Genomic DNA, 27,830 nt, shown 5'->3' with positions numbered 1-27,830 from the left:
CTTTGAGTCTTTTTTCTTTTCAGGTCCCTTCAAGCCCTGCGATCACTTGTTTGAGAGCTGGGTCATCCGCCTGGGTGTCTGGGCCATTGTACTGGTCTCAGTGCTGTGCAATGGGCTGGTTGTCTTAGCCATCTTCGCCTCACCTGGTTACCTCTCACCAGTCAAGTTTGTCATTGGCTCCATAGCCGGGGCTAACATGCTGACAGGCATTTACTGCAGTATGCTCGCCTTCGTTGATGCCCTGACATATGGGCAGTTTGCCAAGTACGGTGCCAGGTGGGAGACAGGCGTGGGCTGCAGGGTGACAGGGTTCATGTCCGTGTTTGCCTCAGAGACTGCCGTCCTCCTGCTGACCCTGGCTGCTGTGCAGTGTAGCATTTCAGTCTCTGGCATCCGAGTGTATGGAAAGTCACCCTCCTTCAGCAGTGTCAAGGCAGCTGCCCTGTGCTGCCTGGTGCTGGCTTCTATGGCTGCAGCACTGCCTCTCTTCTCTGTTGGTGAATATGGAGCATCTCCTCTCTGCCTCCCATATCCCATCCCAGATGGTAAATCTTCGACTTTAGGCTTCATGGTGGCCCTGGTAATGATGAACACACTCTGCTTTCTGATCATCACCGGCACCTACATCTGGCTCTACTGCAACCTACTCAAAGGGGAGCTTGACACCATCTGGGACTGTGCTATGATCAAGCATGTAGCCTGGTTGATCTTCACCAACTGCCTCCTCTACTGCCCGGTGGCCTTTCTCACCTTCTCCTCCATGCTCAACCTCTTCCTCATCACTCCTGAGGTCATCAAATCTGTTCTGCTAGTGGTGCTGCCCTTGCCAGCCTGCCTGAACCCCCTGCTTTACCTGCTCTTCAATCCTCACTTCAGAGATGACCTGCGCCTGATGAGACAAAAAGGCCAGGGCAAGGAAAGATGCTCCCAGTCCTACGTCTCCGATGACATGGAGAAGAGCTCGTATGACTCCACCCAAGCTCTAGTGACCTTCTCTGACATGGACCATATGTTTGAGGCTCCTGACACCCTCAGCGTGCACCCCATTCTGGAGACATACAGTTTCCCCTCTGTGACTCTCATCCCCTGCCAGCAAAGGATGGGTACCAGAGGAAAAGAGAGAAGCTACTCAGCCCACCACCCCCGCCTGAATGATGATGAGCTGTTAATTGCCTCAGAGAGCAGAGACCCAGCCAGCAGCAGTCTCCGGATAGACTTCTTCCCCTCCCCACCCACGCCATCCTATACTTCTCACTTATAAACTACAAAGTGGCCATGCAGAGCAGCCCCCTGCCCAAAGAACTGAGAAGGAGCCCCAGCTTGGGGCAGCCAGCAGGGCAGGAGACAGGCTGCTTCACATAAGGTATCAATACACTCCACCATCACGTAACTGTTGTTAGCACCACCACGGTAAGCCTGACATTGCACATAGAAGGGCCCTGCATGAGCTGCCATGCCAGAGGCTCAAGGGCCTTGAGACTGAGCCTCCTGCATGAGTGTAACAGGAATCACCCTTTCCCTTGCTTGCAAATACATGCAGGGAACCCACTAGCTAAGGGCATGTGTCACAGAAACTCTCCTCCCAGGGGTGCCCCAGTCATGGCCGTAGCATAACAAGGCAGAGAAAGCATCTGAGGAGAGCATAAATGTGTGGCAAAGAACCCAGACACGTCCCCAAGGGAATGGTGGAGTAGGAGCTCTCCAGAGATGAGAGGCAGTGCCATGGCCACAGAGCTTGCCCTGCTGGGGCTATGCTGCCCTCCGATACAGTGCCTACCCATACCAACTTTGACAGGGCAGCGCTGAAGCTAGCCCAGCACTCTGTCCTAATTGCCAAGTCCCCTGGTAGAAGTGTCCTGGGAGAGGAAGAGGGAGGGCACAGAAGAGCCAACAAGTGGGAGGGAAGTGGCAGTAGACAGAAACCGTAGCTGCATGGCAGTAGTGGGATGGAACTGAGGCCACTGCATGTTGTATAATTCATGTGCTCGGCACTGCAGTGCCCCAGGGAGCTGGTCAGTACCTTCCCCATTGTACAGGCAGGAATTCCAAGACTGATCATGCAGGTAAATAGTTTTTTGGGTTTTTTTTAAATAGCTGCAGTGCTTCATTACCTCCATTTTGGGAGCACAGTTTGGGATACCTGGAAGTCAGAACAGCGGTGAATGCCCCCAAAACAGAGGTAGACAAATCCAAGAGATGCAGCTTTAGAGACATGGCTGTGTGTGCCTTGTTCGGAGGACCACAGCAAGTCACCTGGGAGCCAGTACTGGAACTTAGGACTCCATGTTCCCTGGGCAACACCCCGGACCAAGCTGCCTCCATACTCTGGAGCCGGCTAGTGTTTGATATGGGGATTTTGCTGAGAGCTACAAGGTATTGGGTCAGTGTAAAGAAAATAATACTAAGGGAATAGACTACTCCCAACCTGCGCCCTTGTCACCCCAGCACCTCCCACCTGAGAAGTTTTCAGTGCTAGGTTTCTTGTCCTCCATGCACCACGGCAGGATAGGAGGATGCGTTTCTCCTTCCCTCCCTGCTAAGCAACAAATCTGGAAGGAATGGGTGTGTGGGAATGGTGAGCAACAGAGCAGAATGACAAAGTCAGGAGGCTACTGGAAACATTTACAGATCGGCTCACTGAAGCTGACGGGCCTCCCTGAAACTAAGCATGCTGGCCCACCAGTGCTTCCTGTCGGCACAAAGCCTGCAAGGCACCTGTGGCTGCAGCCCATTCAGAGGCCACAGGCTCTGGTTCTGTTGACATTGCAGCAGATGTACTTAATCCTTTCTGAGTTAACAAGTGAGCCCCTGATGGTGACCTTGTGCATCAAAAGGCAGTTACCTTACTAGCTCCTTGGACAGGCTTGTTTCCTTGCTTCACTCAATTATAACCACCTCAAAGTTAACAAGGAGATACAAGGTAAAGGATAGAGCCTGTAGCTGCAGTCAGTGCTGCTAGAAGAACCTTTTGCATGCAGCCCAGGGGAAGAAACCTGTCCTTGATACACTGGGACTTGTGGTTTATGTAAGCTTTTCTCCCTAAAGTTGGAGCCCTAGAGAGGGGATAATGGGCATTTGCTGTGTTGATGTCCAATGATATGCCCCTTTGGGGAGAATCTCATCCTGGAGCAAAGCCGTTCCTAAGGCACATGTTGAGGAGTCACGTCTGTGTTTCTTCAGGCACCATCTGCTGCCTCAGGAACGCAGCTCTGGTGTGGATAGGCGATAGTGATGGCACACATCAGAACTCAAACCCACCCCCCAGATCCAGACCCAGCCATGTAAATCTGCTCCCTCCTGAGCAACTTTCCCATCAGGTCTCTTCCTATGACTTAGCTCTTGCTAAACTCCCATTGATTTCAGTTAGGATCTGCCCAAGTAACTCCTGCAGGATCAGGCCCATTATTATTTAGCTGTACAAGATAGTCCAAAACCCAGTGCCATCAGCTGGGAAGGTGAACGGCATAGGGAGTTTTTCAGTTCTTTGGAGATGGAGAAGGAAGGTAGCTGGGGAGCATGAGTAGGGAAACCTGTACCACCTGCTTCTTGCTTCTGCTGGGTCACAGAGCACAACTCGCACCCCTTTGCAAAGAGGTGAGAGGACATGGCTTCATCCCAGCGCCATTCAGTACAACTGCCCCCCCACCCCCGCTGGTCAAACTGGTATCTGGATGACTATGCTCCAGTGACCTCTCCCCACAACCCCCGGCTAGAGCAGAAGGAAAGATATGTGATTACTACACAAGTATAGGGGATTGGAGAACAAAGGTATGAAGTAGAAAGCAGGAGGAAGATACAGTGGGGGGGAAGCAGGGGGGGAAGGTCAGGAGACAAGTCAAAGAGGATCCTTGATAGCAGACCTGAAAAATAAGTGAAGAGGAAGAGCTTGTAGTAAAAGCAGGAGAAAGATAATAAAGGGACCATGTCCATGGGGCATTTTCACCCAGTAATACTAAGCTGCCCAAAATCTGTGTTGGGAAGGACAACATACACATGAAATGAACAGTAAAATAGTGAAGAAGGGACACCATGCATTTGGGGATACGTGACAGAGACTGGGAAGGTGTGAGAACAGGCATGTTTCCCCACATGGGCACTAGGGCTGTATGAAGCTTCAGGTGGTGCTTTGATTTAGAGGAGATTTGGCCTGATTCGGTGGCCGAATCCAAATCGAATCCAGGGACCAATTAAAAGGTCCAAATTGATTCAAAGCTCTCTGAATCTTCAGCAACGATTCGGAAAGCTTCAATGATTCACGCAGTCCCTGGTGGCTGGTAAGTACTAGGGGCTGGGGAGGGGACCATGGGAAGCAGCAGCCAAATCTCCGAATCAGATTCAGCCAAATCGATTCTGGACAGTGATTCGAATCACCAACTCAAAACACTGTCCCCTGAATCGGACGAATCCGAATCTGAAGCAACTAGTAGCCACTTCACACAGGCCTAATGGGCACGATGTCAGTCTGCTGCAATCCTGGTGCCTTGTCTGCTGTGTGGCTGGCTCTCATGCTATGTAGGGAGCAGATATGAAACCCTGAAAATATTTTGGGCTGTAGGGAAAGCAATGGACACCACCTAACTTACATGCAAAACTACAGTTGTTGCCAAGCAACCTGGACAGGAATCAAAGACAATCACATTTTCATCCAAACTTAGCCCAAGCCGCAGTATCTGGGTTGTGGTCTAGGTTTTAAGCAACCTCAAGGTTCATGGAGGTTCAAACCAAAGACTTTGGTCCAGCCAATTATAAATATCAGATTATTGTAGAATTCAAATCTAGGCTCAAACTATAGCCAGGGTTACTTGGGCAGAGAGAATTAAATTGGACCCATTTCTAATGACCATAAACTTTTTTTAAAAGGGGCTTAAGCATAAGATCCCCATCATTCAAAACCTAATTAACAAGGAAATACCAAATTATGAGACACCTCTTAACCGATTCTTAAGATTGTCCACATGTTCCCCTGATAGTCAAACTCCACATTGTCACAAGCCACCACCTAACAGGAAATTTTCACACGCAACACACTATTCCGTGACGAACTTGCAACGCTTATCCTGGCTGACACGTCATGCTTACTTTGCACAGTTGTATTCTGGGTTTCCGGAAAGGACACGGTCTTAATTATGACATAAGGATGGACCACTGCAGGCAAAGAGTTAATCCAGTGTTGTGCTTATTGCTGATATCATGGTGAAAAGGTAGGGAGCAGACTGAAATTGTGTGTTTGGGTTGGGAGCTGAGGGGAAGTCAGAAAAGACAGCAAGTGGGAGCCCATGTTTATAGAGATGGCAGGGAAGTTTTTAGAGCTGAGTGCCAGGTCAGGGTAGAAAGTCACTGGTAGTAGCATAACTAAGGGGGGCACCAGATCATGGCACCAAGTTTGGGGGTTGGGGAGAGTGCTAGCCTGGTCACCACCATTAGCAGCCCAGCCACTGCTACTGTCCTGAGCACTGCCCAGGTATCCCTCTGGTCAGAGGAGTGAGAAATGGGAAGAGGAATAGGGGTCATGGAGCTGAGGGATTTGGTGCACTTACAGCAACTCTCATGATTTTGTTGTAAGCTTTATGACATCTGAAGTTTTTCTTAAGTCTCATTCTGGGAATCAAGCAATTTTGAGGATCTCAGATTTCATTTAGAAAAAAGTAAGTGTCCAGCTTTCAGTGTTGGAAAAACTGTGACCACTCCAAAACCAGAAATCAAACCAAAAAACCCACCATCCATTTATTAAGTTTCAAAGCTTATGATTTTTAAGTGAATCTTGTGATCTCAGGGGCCTGACTCATGATTTTGGAACAGTCAGGGATGGCAACAGTGATAGCCACGTGTGTTTACATGTCTCAAGCAGCCTGTCCCCAGATAAAGATTAATAGCTCTCTCTTGCTCTCTAGTAACACAAAGCCTTTTTAAAACATATCCTCCTAAATACATCCCAAGATCTGGTTGAGTGCTGTTCATACAACAGGAGGCCTGCTGAGCATAAGCTTCCAGCTCACTTCGTTAGCACAAGGCCTGCTGGTCTCAGACTACGAGAAACAAAAAGCATTTCATTCGGACTCTTTTCTGTCCCTGAATGTTTGATAAGTTTAAGATTCTGCCGACACTTTCCACCCCGCAACAGTCTTGACTATCTTCTAATCCAGCTCACCCTCCCCATGATCGAAAATGGAAGTAACAATAACAGTCCCCTGTCGTTTTCCCTTTCAGCCTGTAGGAGGGAGCCCCTGGTTATTGTAGGGTGCTTATGTGTATGGAAAACTCACTGAGGAGGTTAGCATCTAGCACTTGAGGTGATGAAGCCTGTTGTCCCAGATCTTTGGTGGGAGATGGGTCCCCGGCCCAAATACAGCTGCGTCTGCTTCATTCTTAGGTCTCGCACTACTTGTCATCTGCAAGTGATCTGTCATTTCCATCCTGTGGCAGATGGAGAGTTGATCCCTCAGGCAGTTCAGGCTAGTCTCATGGAGGTCTCAGTGGTAACAGAGAAACCTGGCACTGGACTTTGCCTTGGACAGAGCCAATGCAGTGATGGGAGTCCCTTAGTGATGTCTTCATATGCTTTGAACTACTGAAAAAGCAAGGTGCTCAGCTGTCCTTCCTAGAAGCAATGACTAATAATAGGCAAGTCTGAAGGCTGTGACTGCACGTTGTCAGGGCAAGCTCTGAGCTGCTGAGATGAAGTGCGATCCTTGAGCTGATCACCAACAGACATGGGCATTTTTCAGTGCTTTGTTTGGGTGCATAATACATTTTACCTCATCAAGAAAGCATATGTTCCCATCATTAATGATGGATGATGGGACTAAGTGCATACTTAGCAAATTTGCAGATGACACAAGTCAGGTGGAGGTGCAGACATTCTGGAGGGTAGGGCTAGGATCCAGAATGACCTAGATAGACTGGAGAACTTGTTTGCAATCAACCAGATGAAATTCAACAAGTGCCAAGTTCTGCACTTGGGATGGAATAACTACATGCACATATACAGATCAGGGAATGACTGGCTAGCCTGCAGTACAGCATAGAAGGCCCTGGGGGTTACAGTAAACCATAAACTGCATATACATATCATATGTATGTAGCCTTGTTGCAAAAAAAGGCCAACAGCATACTGGGGTGTATTATTAACAGGAGTGTTACTGGCGGATCAAGGAAAGTGATTTTTCTGCTCTAGTCAATAAGGTCTCACCTGGAGTACTGTGTCTAGTTTTGCTTCTCCCCCCCACTCTCCCCCACTAAAAAAGAGATCTGGAAAGTGTCCAGAAGAAAGCAAATTATATATATGTACACACACACATACACACACACCTGGGAAGCAAGATTTATGAGTAAAGACTGAAAGACGTAGTTATTTAGTATGGAGAAGACTGAGGGAGTATTTGATAACAGTCTTCAAATATCTGAAAGGCAATTACAGGCTGGAGATGGGCTTTTCTCTGGGCTGAGGGACAGGACTAGGAGCAATGGGCTCAAGATCAGGAGGAACTTTCTGACCAAGGATGCTCAAGCACTGGAACAGGCTACCTAGAGTTGTGGAATCTGCATCCCTGAAACCCTGCCAGAGCAGGTTGGACAGACACTTGGGTGGGATGGATTAGTCTGGGATGGTTCAATTTTGAGCACGGGACTGGACTAGATGACTTTGTGAGGCCCTTTCCAACACTACTTTCCTATGATTATAGGACTGACTCTTGTGACCAAATCTAAGTCTGGCCTCCACACCCCCCCCGCCAAAAAAAAAAACCCAACCAAACAAAACACAAAAAACAAAAAGACTGTTGCTCAGGATTTTTGAAACCATTTGAAATCTATCTGGTCTCCAGAATTGCCACTTGCCTTCATTTAACAAAGAAGGGAGAGGTTGCACTTTGACAGGCCATGTTCAGTAGGAGACATAGTTCTATGCACTTTATTCCTTCATCATATGGATAAAGAAGGTCTGAAAGGCTTGTTTGCTTCATGGCTTTTTCTTGTTTGCCATGGGTGCATCAGACCGGCTCTTCCTTGTTGGTGCTAAAGATCTCCCCAGGGATCTTGGACTAGCTGCTTTCTTAGACCTGCAGTGAAAGAGGAAGAGGCATGTGTCCCTCTTCCCCCCAAAAACATTTCCTTCCAGCTATGTGTCAGATGTTTAAGTTAAATGGGAATTAAAATAAGCAGGAAAAGGGAAGGCTTAAAATTCTGAATAAAACCCACTGTATATGAATGCGCTTCCTTGGCGTCTGTTGTCATAGTCCTGCCAGTTCCCCCGTCATCCAGACAGCCACAGAAAAGGAACAAGGAAAAGACTACTGGGAGGCAAGGGGGCTTTTTAATGCAGTATAACTCTCTTTGGAGTAACTCGATTGAATGCAACAGGGTAACAGCTATGCAAGTGAGAGGAACTGCAAGAGCAAGCACTTACTTGCTCATCATTTCAGGCCCTGATCCCATGTAGCACCTGGGTGTTTGCTGAACACTGTGTGAGATATGCCATTGAAATCAAAAGGACCACTTACATCTTTATGTGAAGCTCACACTCAAGAATTTTGCTGTGTTGGAGCCAGGGTCTTTCCAAGTTGCAGGGATCAGTCTCAAATTTAAGCCCAAACTTTCTTTAGAGGCTTTTAGGGGAGACTACTAGTGGATTTAAGTTCCTAAAGATGCAGATAAGCATCGAGTAAGATTCTCAAAAGTGCTTGGACCTAGCACCCACTGAAATCAGTAGGCACTTCTGGGTGTTTTTGTAACTCATCTGCATCACGTCCCTCCAGAACAAGTGGGAAGCAGAACTTGTTGCAATGTGTTCATCATGACTAGTCTCCGTGGAGCACAAGTTTGGCCGCGTTGGTGGATAGAGGGAACGGCAGTTTAGAGGACTTATGGAATAGATTCTTTTGTTGCTATTCTTGCATAAGCTCCAGTCTGCAGGATACTGGGGAGAGAAACTGTCGTCTTGTCATATATTTTGAGCATGTCATTTGCATGCTCAGTATTGTATGAAATACCCAAGAAAGCTAAGCCACTCAGCTTATCACGGGGTTATGGCATCCTCCTTTTTTGCTTAGGAAGAAGTGGATAGATGGAGATAAGAGTTAGCTGATGAGTCTGTATGTGGGGGCAATAAGAAACCTGGCAGCGCTCAGAACCAGTTAAAGAAAAAAAAAAAACAACCTGTGAAATGCTGCATCCACCCATTTATTTCCCCAGGGTAAAACCCAGTGATGTAATATTCTTGTAGCTTCAGAGGAAAACCAACAGATCACTTTAGCTTCCTTTTGAACTTATGGATGGTAGCTGAACAATTTGACAAAGCACAAATTATCTTGTGTTCATTTACATGTAGTGCATCGGCCTTGTATTGTTAGCACAGCTGGACAAGAAAGCAACACGTTTCAACCCTGTTTCATTATGAGCAGCTAAAACAGGTTAAGAGATCTTTATGTTGTGGAATAACAAGCATACAGATGCAGCTTTGGAACTAGTGCATTGCACGGCCAGGGATAACTATTATACCTAATACCCATAGACTTTCAATGAGAGTTAATATAATAGACCAGGTCATGGGCAGTCTTGCCTAGTGGTTAGGACACCAGAGAAGTACAAACCAAAGCAGGGGTCAGGAGACATACCCAGTTACCAGATCCAGTCACAAGGACCAAACCATAAGCCAGGTCAAAGTTCAGGAGACAGAGACCAAATTGCTAAAATCCAAGGGAAAAATCCAGAAGCCAGGAACACAGTGAGCAGGATCAGGGAACCAGGAGTACTGGATCAGAGAGGCTTGCCAGAGCAGACCTTCAGCAGGAACTGTGTACTGGCCTGGAGCCTGCAGTCACAGCTGGAGCTAAATGGGGCAGCTGCTTTCCCAAGTGGCCCAGACAGCAGCCAGCTGGAGTGATTAGCTGAGTTAGGGTTGCCAGTCAAAGCCCCAGCCAGGTGTGGCCCACTAGGCAGTGAGCCCAGGCTGGGCTGCTTGTTAGGGCTTGGGCGCTTCAGTGAAATCCCTAGGTGCTCATCTGGGAACTTCCCACATCTTGGTTTCCATCTGGCCCATCTGTGGGGGCAGCTCTCACAGAACAAAGAAATTGGACCACATTTGTTCCCTATAATGAGAGCTACTCAAACAGTAAAAAGAGCAAGCCTGTAAAGTGTGAGGTTGTGCACTTAGATGCACTATCCACAGTGGGTGAACAATACTGCAGCTTCTTTCTCAGGCAAGACAGTGCTCAGGGTTCTCTGTTGAGGTTGCCTTTGAAAAGGTGGAGTGCTGAGCCCAAGGTTAAGCTTTCTCATGCATCTTCATTGATATCATCTATTTCATGGCTATGTACATTGCTCCTCAAGGAAGCCTCAAGCTAGTTCTCTGAAATGCAAGGCTAATTGGCATGGTAAGCACCTTTTCCCTGTCAGACTACTAGCTTGTGCTCCTATCTCACCTAGAATCAAAACAATTTGCATCATTTTGAATATGCACTTCCTAAAGCTATTTTTCCTGTTCCATCTTATCACTCAAAATGACCAGGCCCTACAGGTCCAACTGCCTGACAATAGTTTTCTCCTGAGTGGATATTAATAGTATTAACAGTGGTATATATCCTCCATGATCTGGAATATTAATTGGCCTGATTGGCAGTGTTAGCAGGTACAGCCTGCAATAGGCTGGAGGTAAAAGCAGGTATAGCTTGTTTTTAAAGGCACAGGATTTATGTCTTTCCTGTAATTTATTCTTAACATTAGTACCCCACTACATCAAATATAAATAATGAACACTACCATCTTTCACAAGCCTGTACTAAGAAAAACTGAATAGAGCATAATGCATTCACACACCATGTATATGTTATTGTATGTATATGAGATGACCTATATATATATATAATATTCAGCATGCATAGACAGATGTCTATTATGTGTATATTTATATATAACCACTTTCCCTCTCCTGCAGACCATTACTTTGAATGCTGCCCCTCCCTTTTTGTATACTGATTGTAAAACATCCTGTATGAAAGATGCTACAGAAAAATAAATGGTGGTTTTAAAATACGTTGTGCCTGTAGTTTACCATTGATAGGGATGAAAAGCTGCCCCTGATTGGTTTCATACCACATAAACATTGGTGTAATATTAGCATCTTGGCAAATAAGCAGTAGGGAACATTAAAGAGAAGATAAAAGTCACCATCTCAGAACTCAGGATTTTGCAAAATAAGGAAGCAAGAGCTCACTCAAGCAGCACTGATGACAAATCAGCTGGTTTACTGTGAGCTGCTACATTTCTGCATCCCTTGGCTTTTCTTATTTCAATGCAAACACTTTAGGACCTAATCCACAGCCAAATGATGTCAAAGAAAATGTTACTTTTGAATAGAATGGGCTTGGTGGACACACAGACAATATTTAAACCCATGTCTTCTGAGAAACCAAGGTGATACTGAGCAAAGGATATTTGTCGCTGGCCAGCGAATGATCCCCCTTACAACAGTGGGGCCAACCTTTTAGGCAGGTATGCCAAAAATTAGCCCCATATGCTCAAGTGCCACACCAACCTCTTCCCCTGCCCAATCTGCTGCTCTCCTTTCTGCTCCCTGACCCATGCTACTGTGCTGCCTGCCCCCTCCCTGACCTGCCACATGCCACACAAAGAGGCTGCTGTGCCAATTGTGGCACTTGTGCTGCAGGCCATTCCTGCCCTACAGAAAAGCCAGATGGATAGTGCTGTGTGTATAAAAGAAGACTGATTGATCTCACTTAATTCTTTGGTCCCCTATAGAGGTGGTAACCTCAACTGTGTCAGTCTCCCAAAGCTGAGTACTTTCCTTTGAGGTCACTAGGAGTACCACACACAGCAGCCACACAATCCAACCTGACACATGTCAAAAGCTGCATTTTAACTGGGTTTTTAACTGCAGCTCTGGTCTGACAGGTGAAGGAAAGAATCCCACCTCCCTTTATGATCTACCAGATCTGCTCCACGTGTGTGCCAGAGTCAGCAGCTCAGACTTCAGGCACTACAATGACGTTTGCTGACTTACTCTCTGCAAAACCAGAACAGGTTACAGGAAGTGAAATGGAGGCTGTTGCTTCATGTGCGTCAGTCAAGAGAACTGTAACCAAGGTGAATCAAGTATCCACGTGGAAGCCCAACATTACACTTAATTCCAATGAGGGCTCTGTCTGGATACAATGGGCTTAGTGTGAGGTACTAGAAAAAGGTGCATTAGCCTATTTTAATACACATTAGCAAAAGCTAGCGGTGCACTGATACATTGGTCTGATATCGAATCGGCACTGATATAAAGAAAATTGTCTGCATTGGAAATCAACCTGATGTGGCCGAAAATTTGGACAATAAATGCCTGTGCATAGACGCAGCCTCAGCACAGCACACAGGCAGCAAGGAGCGCAGCTGGCAGCTTGGAAAGCTGCGTCCAGCTGGTAAGTCTGTTGTGGTGGCAGGGGGAGGGAAGGAGTGTGGGGGAGGGTGCAGATCAAGGCCCCCACGGTGAAGGAGGGAATGGGGCAGGTGCTGCCCGGCGGGGGCAGGGCAAGCCACAGGACCATCTGAAGGGAATATGTTTCCCCTCCCCCCGCCCCCTGATGTGCGCAGCAGCAAGACTCTCCCCCTCTCCCCACGCACCCTGGACCAGCCATGGCTCCATCCCAAACCCCACCTCACCCCACCCTGGCTGGGCAATGCCTGCCCCAGCACCACTCCATCCCTTATTGCAGGGGGTGTTGATCTGCCACCCCCCCTCCCCTTCCACCACAACAGACTTACCAGCTGTATCAGAAATCGGATTGGTACTGGCTGATATGCCTCCTTAAGAAACAGGCAATTGGTATCAGCCCCCCAAATCTCTATCAGTGCACCCTTAGTGAAAGCAAAGGTTTTCATTCCAAAGCTGCCTATGCTTTGACAGGGAGAGGTAGAGCAACTCTCTGCCATTTCTAAAAAAACAAGAGCCTGAGATTTTGATATGCTCAGGTGTCATCTACACTGATAAGAATGGAAAGGAGAGAGCCTGCTGAGTTTCACACAGTCAAGATTAGGTTCAGAAATGACCAGAAAGGCTATTGCTCTATATTTATCTGCCTCTGTTCCCAGAACTCCTTGCAGAAAACACCAGCTACCGTTACTATCAAGCTACCGCATTTGTGAACTTCTAGAAGTTCTGCATGTCTCCTTCCTTCAGCCACTGACCCACAGACACAAAGTACACCTTGGGAAGGTAGCTACTGAAAAAATCACGGGAGCCAGCAGAAGAGGAAGGGGCATCTCCACATATATTCAGTCACCTGTTGGACTATGGTAGAAGCTTTACTCCATTTGACAAAGGTGGTACAACTGCTGGTAGAAAGGTGTTTGCTGCTGCCAAGTAGCTTTGGGTATGGATGCTCTTAAATCCAGTAACAGAACTGGAGTTCTTCCAGTAGGACGCAATAGCACCGACTAGGCTTTAGAATCAAAACCTCACCCCAAAGAAATGGACCTGAAGGCCTCATCCAAGCTGCCCATTGCTCATATCACTTTCTCCTACCTGAAGTCCTATCCACTCCACCTAAATATATTTGTGCTTTGCTATGGTGGAACAGGAAACTTGGCTTCTGCTGTGGCACAGAAGTGCTAGACTCATTTGTTGCATGAATGTATAACAGTAACACAGGGCTCCATTTCCCTGTATCCACTACATCCATAAATTTCCCTAAGCCTCTAGAACTGATCATCACAGACCAGATACTGCTCTAGAGGGCTTAATACAGTATGACAGTTTCTGTTTCTATGCATGACTGCCCTTAGCATCATGTAATGAACACAGATGTACTGTTAAGTATGTAACTTTTAACTCTTGGCTCGTTTCTAAGATAAGCCATTGACAAATACCTCCCCCACCCCACCCCGTGAGGTGTCTGGCTTGCTCAGATAAAGTTTAATGGCAGAATTCAGTGGCTGTACAAGTTGGCCTTTTTCAGGCAAGGCTGATCACAAGTGTTCATTACCCACAACTCCCAAATACTGTCCACATCAGCTAAGCACTTAGGAAAAAAAAATCTAACTCCATAAACTGGCTCCTTTGCAGCTATGCACCAATGCAAAAGGAAAAACAGTGTAACCTGGTGACAATTCATAAAATGGAAAAAAGTATAGGCTACTTTAAGTTATAGTTGCTTATCCCTAGTCAGCTTTTTCAAGCTCTGTTCACTTTTTTCCTCCACAATACCAAAGCCCTGCTGAAGCACCTGATTTATACAGACACTGTGGAGCCAAGTTAAAGGTAACACACTGCTTCTTCTGGTAAAGTGCGTTTTTGGGGGAGGGGTTTCACATCTGTCAGCAGCCATTCTTTTGATTTATAAATTGGTTATTGTACAGATGTGAAGGTGGCTAAGGAACAGACAGGACACTAACATATTATATTTCTGCTGTAGAGCAAACTTACCTGGGGTCCAAGGCTGGATCCATGCTGAAGGGCTCTCTGCAGGCTAGATCCAGTAAAAAACATGGGCCATGGTCACTGCAGCAGCGGTGAATCCAACAAGAGTAAGGGGGTAGCAGTGGTGGCAGGTCTTGGGGCAGTGGCAGCAAGCCAAACTCACTGCTGGCTGCCATGACCAAAGAGGCCCTACCTTCCATGCAACTTCTGGTTGCCTAGAAAGAGGCTCCACTGGCCAGATCCAGCCCATGAACTGGATGTTTGATACCCCTGCTCCACAGCAATGGTGCTCAACCTTTGGCCCATGGGATAAATGTTGTCCATGAAGCCCTCATGAACAGACTGCTTAACACAGTATTTGTTTGCTCAAATAAGGGTATGTCAGTGTGGCTCCTGCTGGAGCTCTACACAAACATATGAGCATGACAGTGCAGTCTGTGGCTGAAGCCACCACTTTTGCATGACTCTGGCCAAAGCCTACAACAACAACTTGTGAGTCCAAAGAGCTCCCTGTGCATGCAAAGTTTGGGCAATGCTTTTCTTTGAGGCCCTCAGCCAATCTGTAAAAACGGTGAGCATCACTGCTATACAGTGCACATTACTCACTTAGACCCACACCCATGTATCACTTCGAAAAAGGAGACATTTTCTACAGGCAGATGAGCTGGCATCTAAATCATGGACAGAAACTAAGCAAAATATTACAAGTTCAAACATAACCTTTTATTAAACACTGCAATTTCTAGCCCATCATGAACCACAAACAAAAACTAGACTGACCATGCGCTGGACAATGTTATGTAACTTGTCATTCATACACAATCACTAACAACGGACTATTGCATTCTTTCAAAATATGCAGACACAAGTACAGGCCAAACTAGGTTATATACACAAGTAGTGTTATTCATGTGAAATAAAATAATTTTTTAAAAAACAAAAAATTCTGTCATCACACACATTAGCTTAAAGGGGGGGGGGGCACAAGTAAAACTTGCCAGTATTACACATTCATTAAAATATTTAATTACACATTGCATAGAGAAGGGAAGGAAAATGAAAACAACATCAACAGTAGTCCAAGAAAATGATAATCGAAGACAAAAATCCTCTACGAATCAAGGCGGAACTTTTTCTCCCTTATGCTGGTATCGCTTCCTTTCCTTTTCTGGGAAATAGCAGATTTTTTGGGGGTAGAGGCCTCAGTTTGGTTCACTTCTTCACTCAGAGTTTCGGAAGCCTGTATAGCGTAAGTGATGAAAAAAGTAATTTTTTAAATTATTTATTTTTCTAACATTTACAGTCAGTTGGAAGATGATGTTTATCACACCAGGTCTGCGCACCTCCTGCGAGACACCACAGGACTAGCATCTCCTTCAGAGAAAAAACACTGCCATGGTCTAGTACTGGGTTCATGAAAGGATCCCAAAGCATTTTATCCAGAGTAATTGTGGAAATGTAATCAGTCCTGAGGTAGAATGCGACTATTCAATGCTGCTGCACAGCACTCTAGGAATTTGCAGTTGGATATAGTATTTGGCTTTCTCTTCTGAAACAGAGCGACTTGCTTCCAGAATAAAATTAGAAATTAGCAAGATTATAATTTCTCTCTCTACAAATTAAAAAAAATCATGGCACCTTTTATCAAATCACAAACAGGAAAGGGCATTATTTTAGGCTTTATCTCCTGCAACAAAACATTCATGCTACCCATCTCTACAATGGCATACTGGTTCAATACTGAACTACAAAATTACCTGCAGTATTCAACAAAGCATAGCTGCTGCAGGACATTATGTGAGGAAGCCTCCCATCCAAATACTGACCAAAACTGAGCCTGCTTGGGTTGAGACAGCACTTCCAAATTATTAAGACCTGAGCCTGACATCCCCCAGCCTTTATGAAAATGAACTTGCCATTCAAGCCAACGCTCCAGTTCTTAAAGGCCTTCTCCCCAAAATGAGCAGTTGTTTAGGTGAAATAAGTAACAGAGCTGGGTAACAACTGGAAAAAATAATTCCAGAAACAGAAACAATTGCAAAAGGTATCAAAAGAGAACCAGATTTTTGTTTTCTCCCTATGTTTTTTCCCCCCACCGAAGGCAATAATATGAATTGCTCCCAAAGTATTTACCTCCCTCCCTCCATCCATCCATTTTCCATTTTTCTGATTTTCCAAAACAGTCAAAAGTTGGGAAAGTTCGAGAATGGCAGAAGGGAAACGAAACTCTGGCACCAACTTTTTCCATGTTGAGGAAGTTTTGAAAATGTAATGAAGTGAAACAACAAAATGCTGGATGCTCATTGGGTATTACAATGAGTGGGTAAAAAAGGAGAGAAAACCAACAACAAAAAGTTTCCCATCGAGTGTTTGCAGTCAGTTTTGGATGGACTTTCCCTGCAATGTTCTATTTGTTCTAACCCTCTCCTTTCACTTTCCCCAGTTTTTTGACCTGTTTCATTCTACTTGCCCTTCTTCCCACTTCCTTTAATTTTTCTTTCCAGTTGGCTGACCCCCTCCTACGCAAGCCCACCCACATTTTTGGTGGTAGGGATTTTTTGGAACGAATATGACACCGACAGACACCACACTGCTAACTCATCTGGTGCATTGTACACCTTCTCCCAAACAGTGTCTATCTTGTCTTTAGACTATAAGCTGTTGGGGCAGGGAATGTTTTTTATTTTGTGTGCGCACAGGATTTTAGGGTCCCTTTGTGGGGACTCCTCGGGCAATGCCATAACAAACATGTTTAAACAACAACAATTCAAATTTTAGGAATTTTATGTTTTTTCAAAGAAAAAAAAGTGAAAATTTCAGTTAAAAAAAATAGGAAGCATGTGTTTAGTTCTGAATTTTCCTATTAACAAAAGTTGGCCAGCTCTAATTAACACTGTCATTTAATGTATTGCTGGCACTGGATTTATCATTCAGGTCAAGACTGTCCTACTTCTAAGCGACTGGGGATCAAACTCTCCATGGGCTGCACTGGTGGGCCTGCGTGTCCACAAGCCAAACCAGGGAGACTTATGGAACCCCTAGGCCACCCAGATGCACTTCATGCATCTGCCCTCTCCCCCATACCCCAATGAGGCAGGGCCCATTCCCCTGATGCACCACATGCCTGTGTGACACACACCTCACCCTCAGCTCCCAGCACAGCTTCACTATGACCCACCCCCTGGTTGGGGACAAGAAGTGGAACGTAGAAGAGGGAGGGGAAGTCCAGAGACTCCAGCTGCTGCCAGAGGAAGATGGGGAGGAAGGGAATGGCAACAAGCCACCGCTAACTGGACAGCCCTGACTCAGATGAGTGGAGCAGCTCACACTGCAGAGCTATTATGAAGATGTGGTGCTGACTGATTAAACCAGTCACCGTCACATCTCAACTGCTTATTCCATAGCCATAACAGGTTAATTTACTCTTTTATCCCAAGACTCCAGCAAAACTCGCTGTATTGGGTAGACAGTGCTCAAGAAACAAGTCAGATATGGATCGTGAATTTGGCTGAAGCCTACATTGGTAGCCTTAACACTCTTTTAACATAGTTTTTAGTATATAATAGATGGATTAGAATGCACATAGGGAGTAGAGGCTAAAACCAGAAACTGAACTGAAAGTAGCCGGCTGGCAATACTCAAGCGAAGCTAGCAGGGAGAGAAATACCTATGTAACATTGTATTCTATGTTCAGACCTGGCCAGTGATCCACATACTTATAGCTTCTAGGCTTGACTACTGTAATTCTCCATACCTGGCCGTTAGACTTGTTTAATGTCATTAGTTTGTCACCGAGTCAGAATATAGCAAGCTGCTTACCTGGCAATACACATTGCCAGAAGTGCATCATCATGCAACTATTCACTTTACTGGCAACCCACTGCTTAATGGATGCAAGTCTTGGCTCTCCGAGAGAAGCCTTCCACGAGGGGGATCTCCTGGCCTTGAGTACCGCTAGGACAGTCACATCATGACAGTCCATCAGGCACAAGAGTGAGACACCTGTGCACAGGAGACAGAGCTTTCAAATGAAAGAGCATGCCCTTCCCAAAAAGCTCACAGTCCATATTAGATAAGATGTTAGAAAAAACAATGGCCACTGTTCAGGTAGAGAAGGAGAAAGCTTACATATAAGCAGTGATCCAGGTTTTCCATTTCCCACAGAAAAACAGAGTAAAACGTGGATTTCCCCTTTTACTAGAGGAAATTGCAGATTTCTCATTTTAGCAGAGAAACCTACACATTTTGCAGTTTTGCAATGAGCCCTCTGCATACTGGCAGAGTTCCAGCCTGAGAGGGGCTGGGAGGAAGAAGGGAAGAGGACAGTCAGGCAGGGTGTGCCGTGTACATGCATAGCCACATGGCTGCCAGGCAGCCTGCAGGTAAGTGTTGGGGGGGATTGAGGCCCCCATAGGAAGGGAGGGAGTTGAGCAAGGCCAGGACTGCTGCCCAGCTGGGTGGTGAATGTGGGTGCAGTGCACGGCTGCAAGGCCCTGGTAAAAAGCGGGACAGGGCCATGGGCGGCTCATCCAGGGGGCGAGGCTGGCTCCCCACTGCTGCAGGCTCAGGCTGCTGCCCTGCTGCCCTCCCCTGGGGTCTCCACAGTCCAGTGGGTGTGACCCAGCACTGCAGGGCACAGCAGCGCCACTCAGGAAAGCTGCTTGCTGCTGTGAGCTCCGCACTGCCCTGGCAACACTTTCCCCGTGTGCAACCCCCTGCCACCACCCTGTGCACAGAGGAGACATAGCCAGGGCAGTGCGGAGCTCACAGCAGCAAACAGCTTTCCTGCATGGCCCTGCTGTGCCCTGCAGCACCAGCTGCGGAGGCCCCTCAAAGGGCAGCAGGCTGGGAGCCCAAGGGGGCAGCCCACCCTGTCCCATGTACAGACTTGGGGGGCACAGGTTCCCCTGCCCCCCAAGCGTGTACGTAGCAGCAGGGAGCCGGCCCCACCCCCCTGCCCGAGCCCACACCAGGCAAGCGGGGTGGGGGTGGAGAACTGGGCTCTACTCCACTGCAGCAGTTGCCACCGCCTGCCAGGGGCAGGGGGCTGCAAAGCAAAGTGCCCAGCCCCCTCAGCAGGGCTGAGGGAGGTAGTGAGGTGTACCAGGAGAGCTGGGGGGGGGGGGGCCCATGTGGGGGTGGGAAGGGGACAAGCAGAGCAAGGGGGCTGTTCATTTTAATCACAGATGGGGGGGGGTTAAAATCAAAGAACTAGCCATTTTTTTAAAATCAGGTAAAACCAGGATCCCTGCATACAAGTGACATAATGAAGCAGTTTTTGCCAGGTGTTCCACCTTTCAGTAAGATTAATTTTTAAGTGGTTAACTGGGGGAAGGAGAGTAGATCAAGGTATGACACAGAAGTAAAAGCAGCACAGTGTGATGATAGTAAGAAGGGTGCAGAGCATATAGCTCAGAGCTCAAATCTGGATGCAGAGGGCAGCACAGAGGTTCTTGATGGCAAAAGGCAGTAATGGAGCATTCAGGGAAGTAGGGTTAATTGAGCACAGGATGCAGAGTGGACCATTTTTGCTAGCTGAGAAGCCAAGTGTGGTGAATTTAGAGAAATCAGACAATTATCAAGTATCCAGATGCCCCCTAGTGTTACAACTGCAGCACACATTCCCAAACAAATGTGGTACTCAAGAAACTCAGCTGCCTATAAATCTTCAGGTGAACAGCCTATTCCTTTGTCCATATTGAGCACCCCTGAGGCACATGGGTAGTTCTTAAGGCAATCCATGATGCCTGGTATAAATCTGGGCAAACCCAGTGTCAGATCTCTTTAAGAGCTAGACATTAGATACAGTGCTGAAGAGCAGCACCCACATACTTCCCCACATGCTGACATCAAAAAATGACTAGCACTTCCTATGCCTGTGAATATTAGGTCAGTATTTTTGTGAGGCCCATACAACATTTTACTCTGGCTATGTAGCTACTATGCTGTGACCTCTGACTGTTATTCTAATCTCCCTCATCTTGCTATTCGCTGTGCCCTTCCATCTATTTTTTTTTTTTACTGTTATATACTTATATGGTCCCTGTTATACTTGTTATCTATTGCATCCATGAATATGTATGTACAGCACCTAGCACAAAAGGGTCCTAAATCCCTGCTCTAGATTCTACTGCAGAGCAAGAAAAGCATGGGAGCCACCTTCTAGTAAATTAAAATTAACTTTTTCAGTGTGCTGGCAAAGCAATGTCATGAGCATGTTAACAGGACACGTTCCCACTTATATAGCTGGTATACAGTTATTTTAATATTTTACAGTAGGGCAGAATATTGGCCCAAAACAAATAGGAAAGGACATCATTTGACCCCAGCATTCTTTCCTGCCCATGGCAGGGAGTTGGACTTGATGGATGTGGCCAGCCTGGAGAGAGTTCAGAGGAGCGCTGCTCGTTTGGTGAGAGGGCAGCAGAACAGGCCCATAAGGAGAGACCGAGGGACCTGAACCTGTTCAGCCTCAGCAAGAGGAGGCTGAGGGGGGACCTGATGGCTGCCTACAAACTCATCAGGGGAGATCATCAGCAAATAGGTAGAGCCCTTTTCTCCCCAGCACCACCTGGGGTGATGAGGAACAATGGTAATAAGCTGATGGAGAATAGGTTTAGGTTAGAGATCAGGAGGCAATATTTTAAAGTTAGGGCAGCCAAAATCTGCAACCAACTTCCTAGGGAAGTGATCCTTGCCCCTACCTTGGGTAAATTCAAAAAGAGGTTAGATGATCACCTGTCTGGGGTCTTGTGACCCCAGCATTCATTCCTGCCTGTGGCAGAGGGTCAGGTTAGATGATCTGTCAGATCCCTCCTGACCCTAACTACTATGAAACTATCTTAAGCAAGGGCATTGAGATGACCACAGTTAAGTTTTAAAATACAGTTTATTTTCATAAATCCATGCAGATCAAATATAAGGAATGCAAGGTCTTAACTTAGCCTTATGTCCTTACGTATGTTTCAAAAGGGTTAGGTTTACCCAACCAGAATTGACAAGAATTTCTGAAAGGAAAAGCTAAATTCAGCAAGTTCAGCTTATGGCACATTCAGAGCACTGGCAATCCAGGAGCTGTTATGGAAAGATAAAGAAGCTAGCCCCCAATTAGAGAGATCCTGAAAAAATTACTTGAAATAAACACCCAAAACGCACATTAGGGTTAGTAGGAATGAGACAAGAATAAGTAATGGTCAGAAAATGACACCTGAATCTGCATCATTCACTATTATTTTGAATGGACTGGCAAGACTGAACAAGCAAAGATTAATCTACACCTGATAACCCACAGTAAAGTCAAAGAGTCTTTTCTTACACTCTTTTGCTGGCTTGCGTACTTCTCAGTCCACTCTTTGGCATTTCTCAAGAACAGTGGTTTGTTGTATTTATATTCTGAGGACTAGAAAAAAAAGCACAAAACAAAAAAAAAAAAGAGAAACTTCAATCATGGGTCAATGAATAGTCCTCTGAATCAATACAGGACAGACAGCAAACGTATCATGTGATCTACGTTCCAAAATACATGCACTAGCAAACACACAAGGGAGTTAGAAAAAAAGCACATACTATGTCTGCCATAAGAGGGTCATCAGGGTTTGGCTCAGTCATCAGCAATTGTATGGAGGTTAACAACGTGGAGATGTTCAGGGAAGGCCTCCATGCACCCTTCACAGAAACAACAATAAAACAAAGTTAAACAGAAAGATAAGTGAACACTTGCTGACATGAAGAGAGCCCATTATTTACTGTAGTGGTATGAAGACCTCAATGCAGTAGGCAAAATGGATACCATCAGAAAAGATGCACCATTCACTTGGGAGCTACTTAGTTGGGAATCAATTTTTCTTTCCCAACACAAGATTGTAGCCTTGCCTACAAAGAAAAAAGTCCTTCCAGGGTTGAACTGGATGTCACTCTGCTGGTTCAGTACAGCTCAGTGAATTTACTCAGTGGCTGCAGAGACATGGCACTCATTCTGGTCACACATGTAGACGGTGACACTACTGCATGGCAAATTAGTCTACTGCGTAGTAAAGCACATGTGTAGATGGGCCTAGCATGTATTAAGATAACACAACACCTCCATGTCATCTTGTCCTCTATAATTTTATTAGATCAGCATCAAGATGTCACTTTAGAGGGACAATGAACCCCCAGCCCTTAAGCAGGACTGTTCAACTGGGGCCCTACAGGCCACATGCAGCCACAACTAACAGCCTACAGGCTCGCGCACAGGTACCACCCCCAACTGTTCCTGCTACTGCTGCCATGACAGGGGATCTCCTGGTTCCCCCTCCCTTCTACAACTTCTACTTCCTGCCCCTGACTCAGGGGGAAGGTTGAGTGGTGCCAGGGGGCCTATACAGCAGGTGGCCCATGGGCACTAAAAGCTGGACAGCCCTCCCTTGAAGTATTACAAAAGATAAAATAAGTATTTCCTAATGACAAACAACAGTGTATGTTACATGACAGCCTTCATTATGGGTTTCCACATATATATTAAATAGTCTAAAAAGATTTCAAAGCAGACCGCAGAGTTGAGCATCCCATAGCAACACTACCATTTCATAACGCTGACTTACCTTAGGCGGTAATTTAAGAACATCCAGGCAAATCCGTCCAGCAGAGTCAATGTTTGGATGGTAAATAGGTGTCAGAAAGCAAATCTTTGGTGGTTCGAATGGGTATCTTTTAGGAAGACGTATTAAAGAAATATTTTGCTTGAAATAAAACCTACTTAAAATTTGTTATATTTCTGCTCTTTTACCACATTGCAACAAATAATACTGCCACATGCCCTACCCAGCTATATGTCCTACCCAGGGTCTGACTACATCAGGTAGTTTGTAGAAGAAGCAATCCCATCTCTGATCACTCAGTCCAACACACCTGCCTTGACTACTGCTAGTTTTGCTTCTGGCTCTCAGAGCACTGACTCCCTTTCTCTGGTTAGCCATTGCCCTGCACCCTCATACTACTACTTATAGGTAAGCTGCAATGGATAAAAACAGATACAATGTCCAGACAGGTCCTTTTCAAAAGCGTTTTAGGACAGCAAGATAATTTAAGGATCCTGCCTGCCAACATCTTTTTTAAAAAAATTTTGTTGCAGTATTAACATGCTCTTAAGGAGTTTAAAATAAATATATTAAACAAATAAAAAATTCAGTGTCAGAAGCAGGGGGGCTAAACGCAAAAGGCCAGACTTGCAGCATTATCCCAATGCTCCAGCCCTTCCAGTACACAGCACACCACCCGCTAATGTTTTACACAGGCTAACTGTTTGAAAGGAAGGTGAACATGAAGTTTGCCTTTCTGATCATGTTCCACTTTCCTGGATGATATCAACTATTTACCTTTCAGGGACAGTTACTTCCAAGTTGAAAATTCCCTTTTCATATGGTGTGCCTTCACCACCTAAAATTTCTTAAAGGACGAAAGAAGTTAGGAGTTAGGTATCTATAACATTCAACACGTATAAATGTCAACACCCTCGCCTACTTCCACAAAAAGTCATGTGTTTGCTACAGTCACCGCATCCCCTTCCCACCCTTACATAATTGTAATACCACCCGAATTAGACAAAAGCAGCAGACTTCACCACTTTGTCAGTAAATCTATTATCTAACCCACCAGTACAAACAGGCCCAGTACTTTTTCAGGAGATTTAGCAAATGTCCAAACACTCCTTTAGTTGTTCAATTGTGGAAGGGGAGGGAATAACTGTACTAGTTGTACTCAGCTAAACAGATGTTCTATGCAGTATGGGATGAGAGAGAATTGTATAATCTCCTTTTGAGCTGACATAAGATTTATGCCTGTTCTCCAGGCCTGTCTCAACACTTGCTTGCTTCTCCAACTTCAGAAGTCATCGTTTATTTTAACTTCTGAAAGCCAGAAAACTGTCAAGTTCCAGTCGGTAAGCATGATAAAATAACTATGATGAACCATCAGCCAACTGTAAAAGTCAACTGAATTAGTGCTCAATTTCAGAATCAGAATCAAGACCTGTCCTAGAGCCTAAACATTTCCATAAGATGTTATGTTTAGCATCTCAGAATTAAAAGTTAAAACCCCAGTACTGCTCCAATGTATTGTATATTCTGGGACGCAGCACCTGAAGAGAAATGACTTTGGAGGGACAAAGGCTATACTGTATTACACAAAGAATTCACAGGGCCTTCCTCTTGACCAGAATCTGTGGGCATTTTTACATGTGCTCCCAAGTGGCACCAGGTGCTTTTAATTAGCGAGCCACACTAATCAAAAGTACCTGCGCATCATGTGCATCAGCAGCGCAGCACACCTCTTCCACACTGAGAAAATGGCAGTGGCATGCTTTGAACTGATGCACTTAGCATATTTTAGTTCATAGTGTACCACCACAATTTTCTCAGTGCGGAGGTGCACTGCACCGCTGATGCACATGATGCGCAAGTCTGCCAGAGCACATCAGTTTACATGCTCCGTGCTTTCTGGATTTCCAGCGCGTCGGAGCAGGCTCCCCATACATAAGTGCCCTGTATTCCCAAGCATCTATAACACCCATCTGCATGCCTGTGTACACAAATCCTTGAGCAGTATTGAAAAAAGCCAGAATCAGAGCTCCAACCGTAGCTTAAAAAGATTCAAGTGACAGATGTCTCTACAAGCTTAAAAGCAAGCATACCACAGAGTACCTGTTCCCCCTACTCCTTCTATTGTTCACGCTCCCAAGCTACAAGCAACAGTGATCCAACTGATGAGACCATATCAAGAAGTGACATTCCAAAATACACAAGTGGATAAGAGTTAAGTAAATATTTAACCAGTTCTGGGTAAATTCATCCCCTATAAAAGTCTACAAATTGTTATTTATTTAAAGTCTATGCATAGATAGATATGCCAATCAGTTTTGTCTAATGAGCGAGATATATAGATATACATATCTATCTATGCAGCGAGATATGCCAATCAGTTCTGCCAAGACTCTAGAGCAGCAGTTCCCAACTTTTTTTATACTGTGGGCCAGCAAACTCACACAAATAATTTTGGCAGACCAGGCATAGAAACGATCTAATTTACATCTTTAAATTTAATTTGTACGTGGAAGGGGAAGGGAGGTTTGCAAGGATCAGAGGCAGTCCTCCTGTCGGTCAGAGCTTCATTGCCCTTTTTCACAGAAGCACTCTTTCCAAAAAAAACCCAAACCAATCCACTGAAGTTTTCTTGATCATCTCTTAGCCTTTGCGTTTGATACAGAAGGGACTAGCCACAGTTCAATTTCAAAACCTAAAGCCACAATCATTGGCCAAGCAAGGAGACAGATCCTCGCCCAGCCAATCAGCATGGTGTGGGCATGAGCGTGGCTTGGGCACAGAACTGTTGGCAGCAGTGGTTAAAGCTCGCGCCACGACCCGGCACCCTGATGGCTGGGAACATCCGCTCGAGAGCCAGCGGCACCCTCCCCCGCCCGGCTGCGAGGGGGGCTGATGCTAGGACCGGCCGCCACTGCTTCTCCCCATGGCGGCGTGGGCACAGGGGAAAAAGTCCGGTCTGCTTGGTGAAGCCGTAGCCGTATCCACCTCCAGTGGCTCTGCTGCCAATCCCCGGTTTAGACTCTTCCCGCGGGAAAGGGCCAATCTACGCAGAAGACCGCCGGAAATACGTACGAGCGCGCAGACCGTCCGCCCGGCTTTCGTTCTGCCAACACGTGATGCCCGGGGGTGGCTCCGTGGTCAGCAAAATAAGCTCCCTCTTCAGCCGCGAGGCCCGCTGCATGGTGCTGCAACGTAGCGCTTCGCAGCTGGGCCCTTCCCCGCCGGCGCTGCCCTCCAACAGCAACGGACAACCGTGCGGGGGAGGGACCCCACGTCCCCAAAGCAGCCCCAAGAGAAGGAAGGCGTCTCCGGGTCGAGTCCCAGCCCGCGGCCCCCCCGGGCTCTCCGTGGAGTGGCTCCCGCACCCGCTCACCGCCGCGCACGGAGCCTCCGAGCGCCTCTTCCCGCCCGCTCGCCGATTGGCCAGAAAGAGCCAACGGCTGCGGCGCGCCCGTTCGAACGCCCAGGCCTGGGCGGCGATTGGAGGAGCCGTCACAGAGCTCCGCCCCCGGAAGCAGCGGGCGCTCTGCCCGCAGGGAGCACCGAGAGCCGTCGCGTGCGGTGCGCCCCCTGCCGGCTCCGCCTCGCACCTGCGTTCTGCCCGCAGACCGCCCGGGGCGGGGGGTCCTGGGGATGAACCTCTGTCAGAAGCCGTGCTCGCCAACGCGTATTTTGACAGTCGATACAAAGCCCGGACAGGTTTTCTCCCTCCTGGAAAAACTTCAGGCCAGTTGCAAGGGCTGTTTCAAAAACTGCAGTGCAGTGAGCGGGGATGTTCACGTCGCAGGACACTTAGACACGTGCGATGGATGGAGATCCCCGTGGGCCTTGGCCTGCCATGTGCCCACGCTGCTATTTTTCTAACTTACATAGAATAGAAAATGAGGGCTGGGAGGGGCCTCAGGAACAGGAAACCAGCTCCAGTCCCTATTCTGGCTGAGGAACACTGTTGGGATGGGGTCAGGGGATAAGCTTACCCCAAAAAGTTCCATGGGGTTGAACGGTTGTCAGAGCAGCCAGAGGAAAGGTCCATGTGTTGGCCACATGTGGTCATGTGCCAACAAAGTGAGCCCTCATTGGTCTGTGGGAGTTCCAGCCGACTGGAAAGAAGGTGCTGGCACACTCAGACCGCTAGAGATAGGAATGCACGGCAAACAGAGAACGCCATGCAAACCATGTGGAGACAGAGCTGGGATCTCTTCAGCTTTGGCACAGGGACATGGTGGTGCTATCCAGTAAGCCTGGGAAGACTCGAAAGCAGACAGTCGGTAAGCAATGTCAGGCTCACTGTGAAGTGGAGTGAAGAGGAACTCAACTGTTGGAAAAAGGAAGGAGTGTTTTTCTGGGGGTAATGGATTAAACCTGTCCCCAGACTGCTGTTAAGGTGCTAGTGCAGTGCTATGAGCCTCACCCCTGATTAGAAAAGGGGGTAATCAACTGAATTTGTATACAGGATACAGACGGAGAGGCTCAGGGATGGCTAACTGATATTCAGGAAGTTAAAGGGAATCCACAGGATGCATTAATGATTAATTAGGATGCTAGGATTCAAGAGAGGCTGTCAGAAGCATTGATAATGAATTGTTCTTCTACCATGCCAGTGAGATGGTGGAGGCTCATGACCCATGATAAATCTTCAGTTAATTAAGGGAGACCATGGAATTAATTGGCAATTGATCACTTTTTCATGGATTAAGACTGTGCAATTCATTTATAGTTGATTACTCCTTTCAGAATTAAGAGAGACTGCAGAATTCATTGATAACGGAACCCTCTCCCATGAATCCGGAGGAACTATTACATTCATTGATAAGTAATTGAACTTTTATGACATT

At 46.5% G+C, this 27,830-nt stretch overlaps 2 protein-coding genes across 3 annotated transcripts in view; one reads left to right on the top strand and one right to left on the bottom strand.

Moving 5' to 3' along the window:
- LGR6 (leucine rich repeat containing G protein-coupled receptor 6) overlaps positions 1 to 11,019 on the top strand; it is a 216,498-nt gene extending 205,479 nt beyond the window's left edge. Inside the window, exon 18 of the mRNA XM_090025815.1 lies at positions 24 to 11,019. Coding sequence (XP_089881941.1) covers positions 24 to 1,261 — 1,238 coding nt within the window. The 3' untranslated portion in view covers positions 1,262 to 11,019. The remainder of the gene's footprint in view (positions 1 to 23) is intronic.
- A 4,104-nt stretch (positions 11,020 to 15,123) lies between these two features.
- On the bottom strand, positions 15,124 to 26,448 carry UBE2T (ubiquitin conjugating enzyme E2 T). Of its 2 annotated transcripts, none has more exons than XM_090025986.1 (6): positions 26,068 to 26,448; positions 23,773 to 23,833; positions 22,999 to 23,104; positions 21,983 to 22,081; positions 21,732 to 21,815; positions 15,124 to 15,656 (listed from the first exon to the last, which is right to left on the bottom strand). In XM_090025986.1, the coding sequence occupies exons 1-6, from the start codon at positions 26,174 to 26,176 to the stop codon at positions 15,528 to 15,530; spliced, it is 588 nt and encodes a 195-aa protein (XP_089882112.1). In that variant the 5' UTR covers positions 26,177 to 26,448; the 3' UTR covers positions 15,124 to 15,527. The 2 variants fall into 2 exon arrangements, with proteins under 2 accessions (XP_089882112.1, XP_089882111.1); XM_090025985.1 differs by having other exon boundaries at positions 23,773 to 23,842; positions 26,068 to 26,444.
- Between the last annotated feature and the right edge of the window lie 1,382 nt (positions 26,449 to 27,830).

This window comes from Crocodylus siamensis, chromosome 13 (assembly GCF_052110815.1).
Source record: "Crocodylus siamensis isolate JL-2025a chromosome 13, ASM5211081v1, whole genome shotgun sequence".
NCBI classification, from domain to species: domain Eukaryota; kingdom Metazoa; phylum Chordata; order Crocodylia; family Crocodylidae; genus Crocodylus; species Crocodylus siamensis.
The sequence above is the reverse complement of the archived record's forward strand: the minus strand, read 5'-3'. Positions and strand labels throughout refer to the sequence as shown.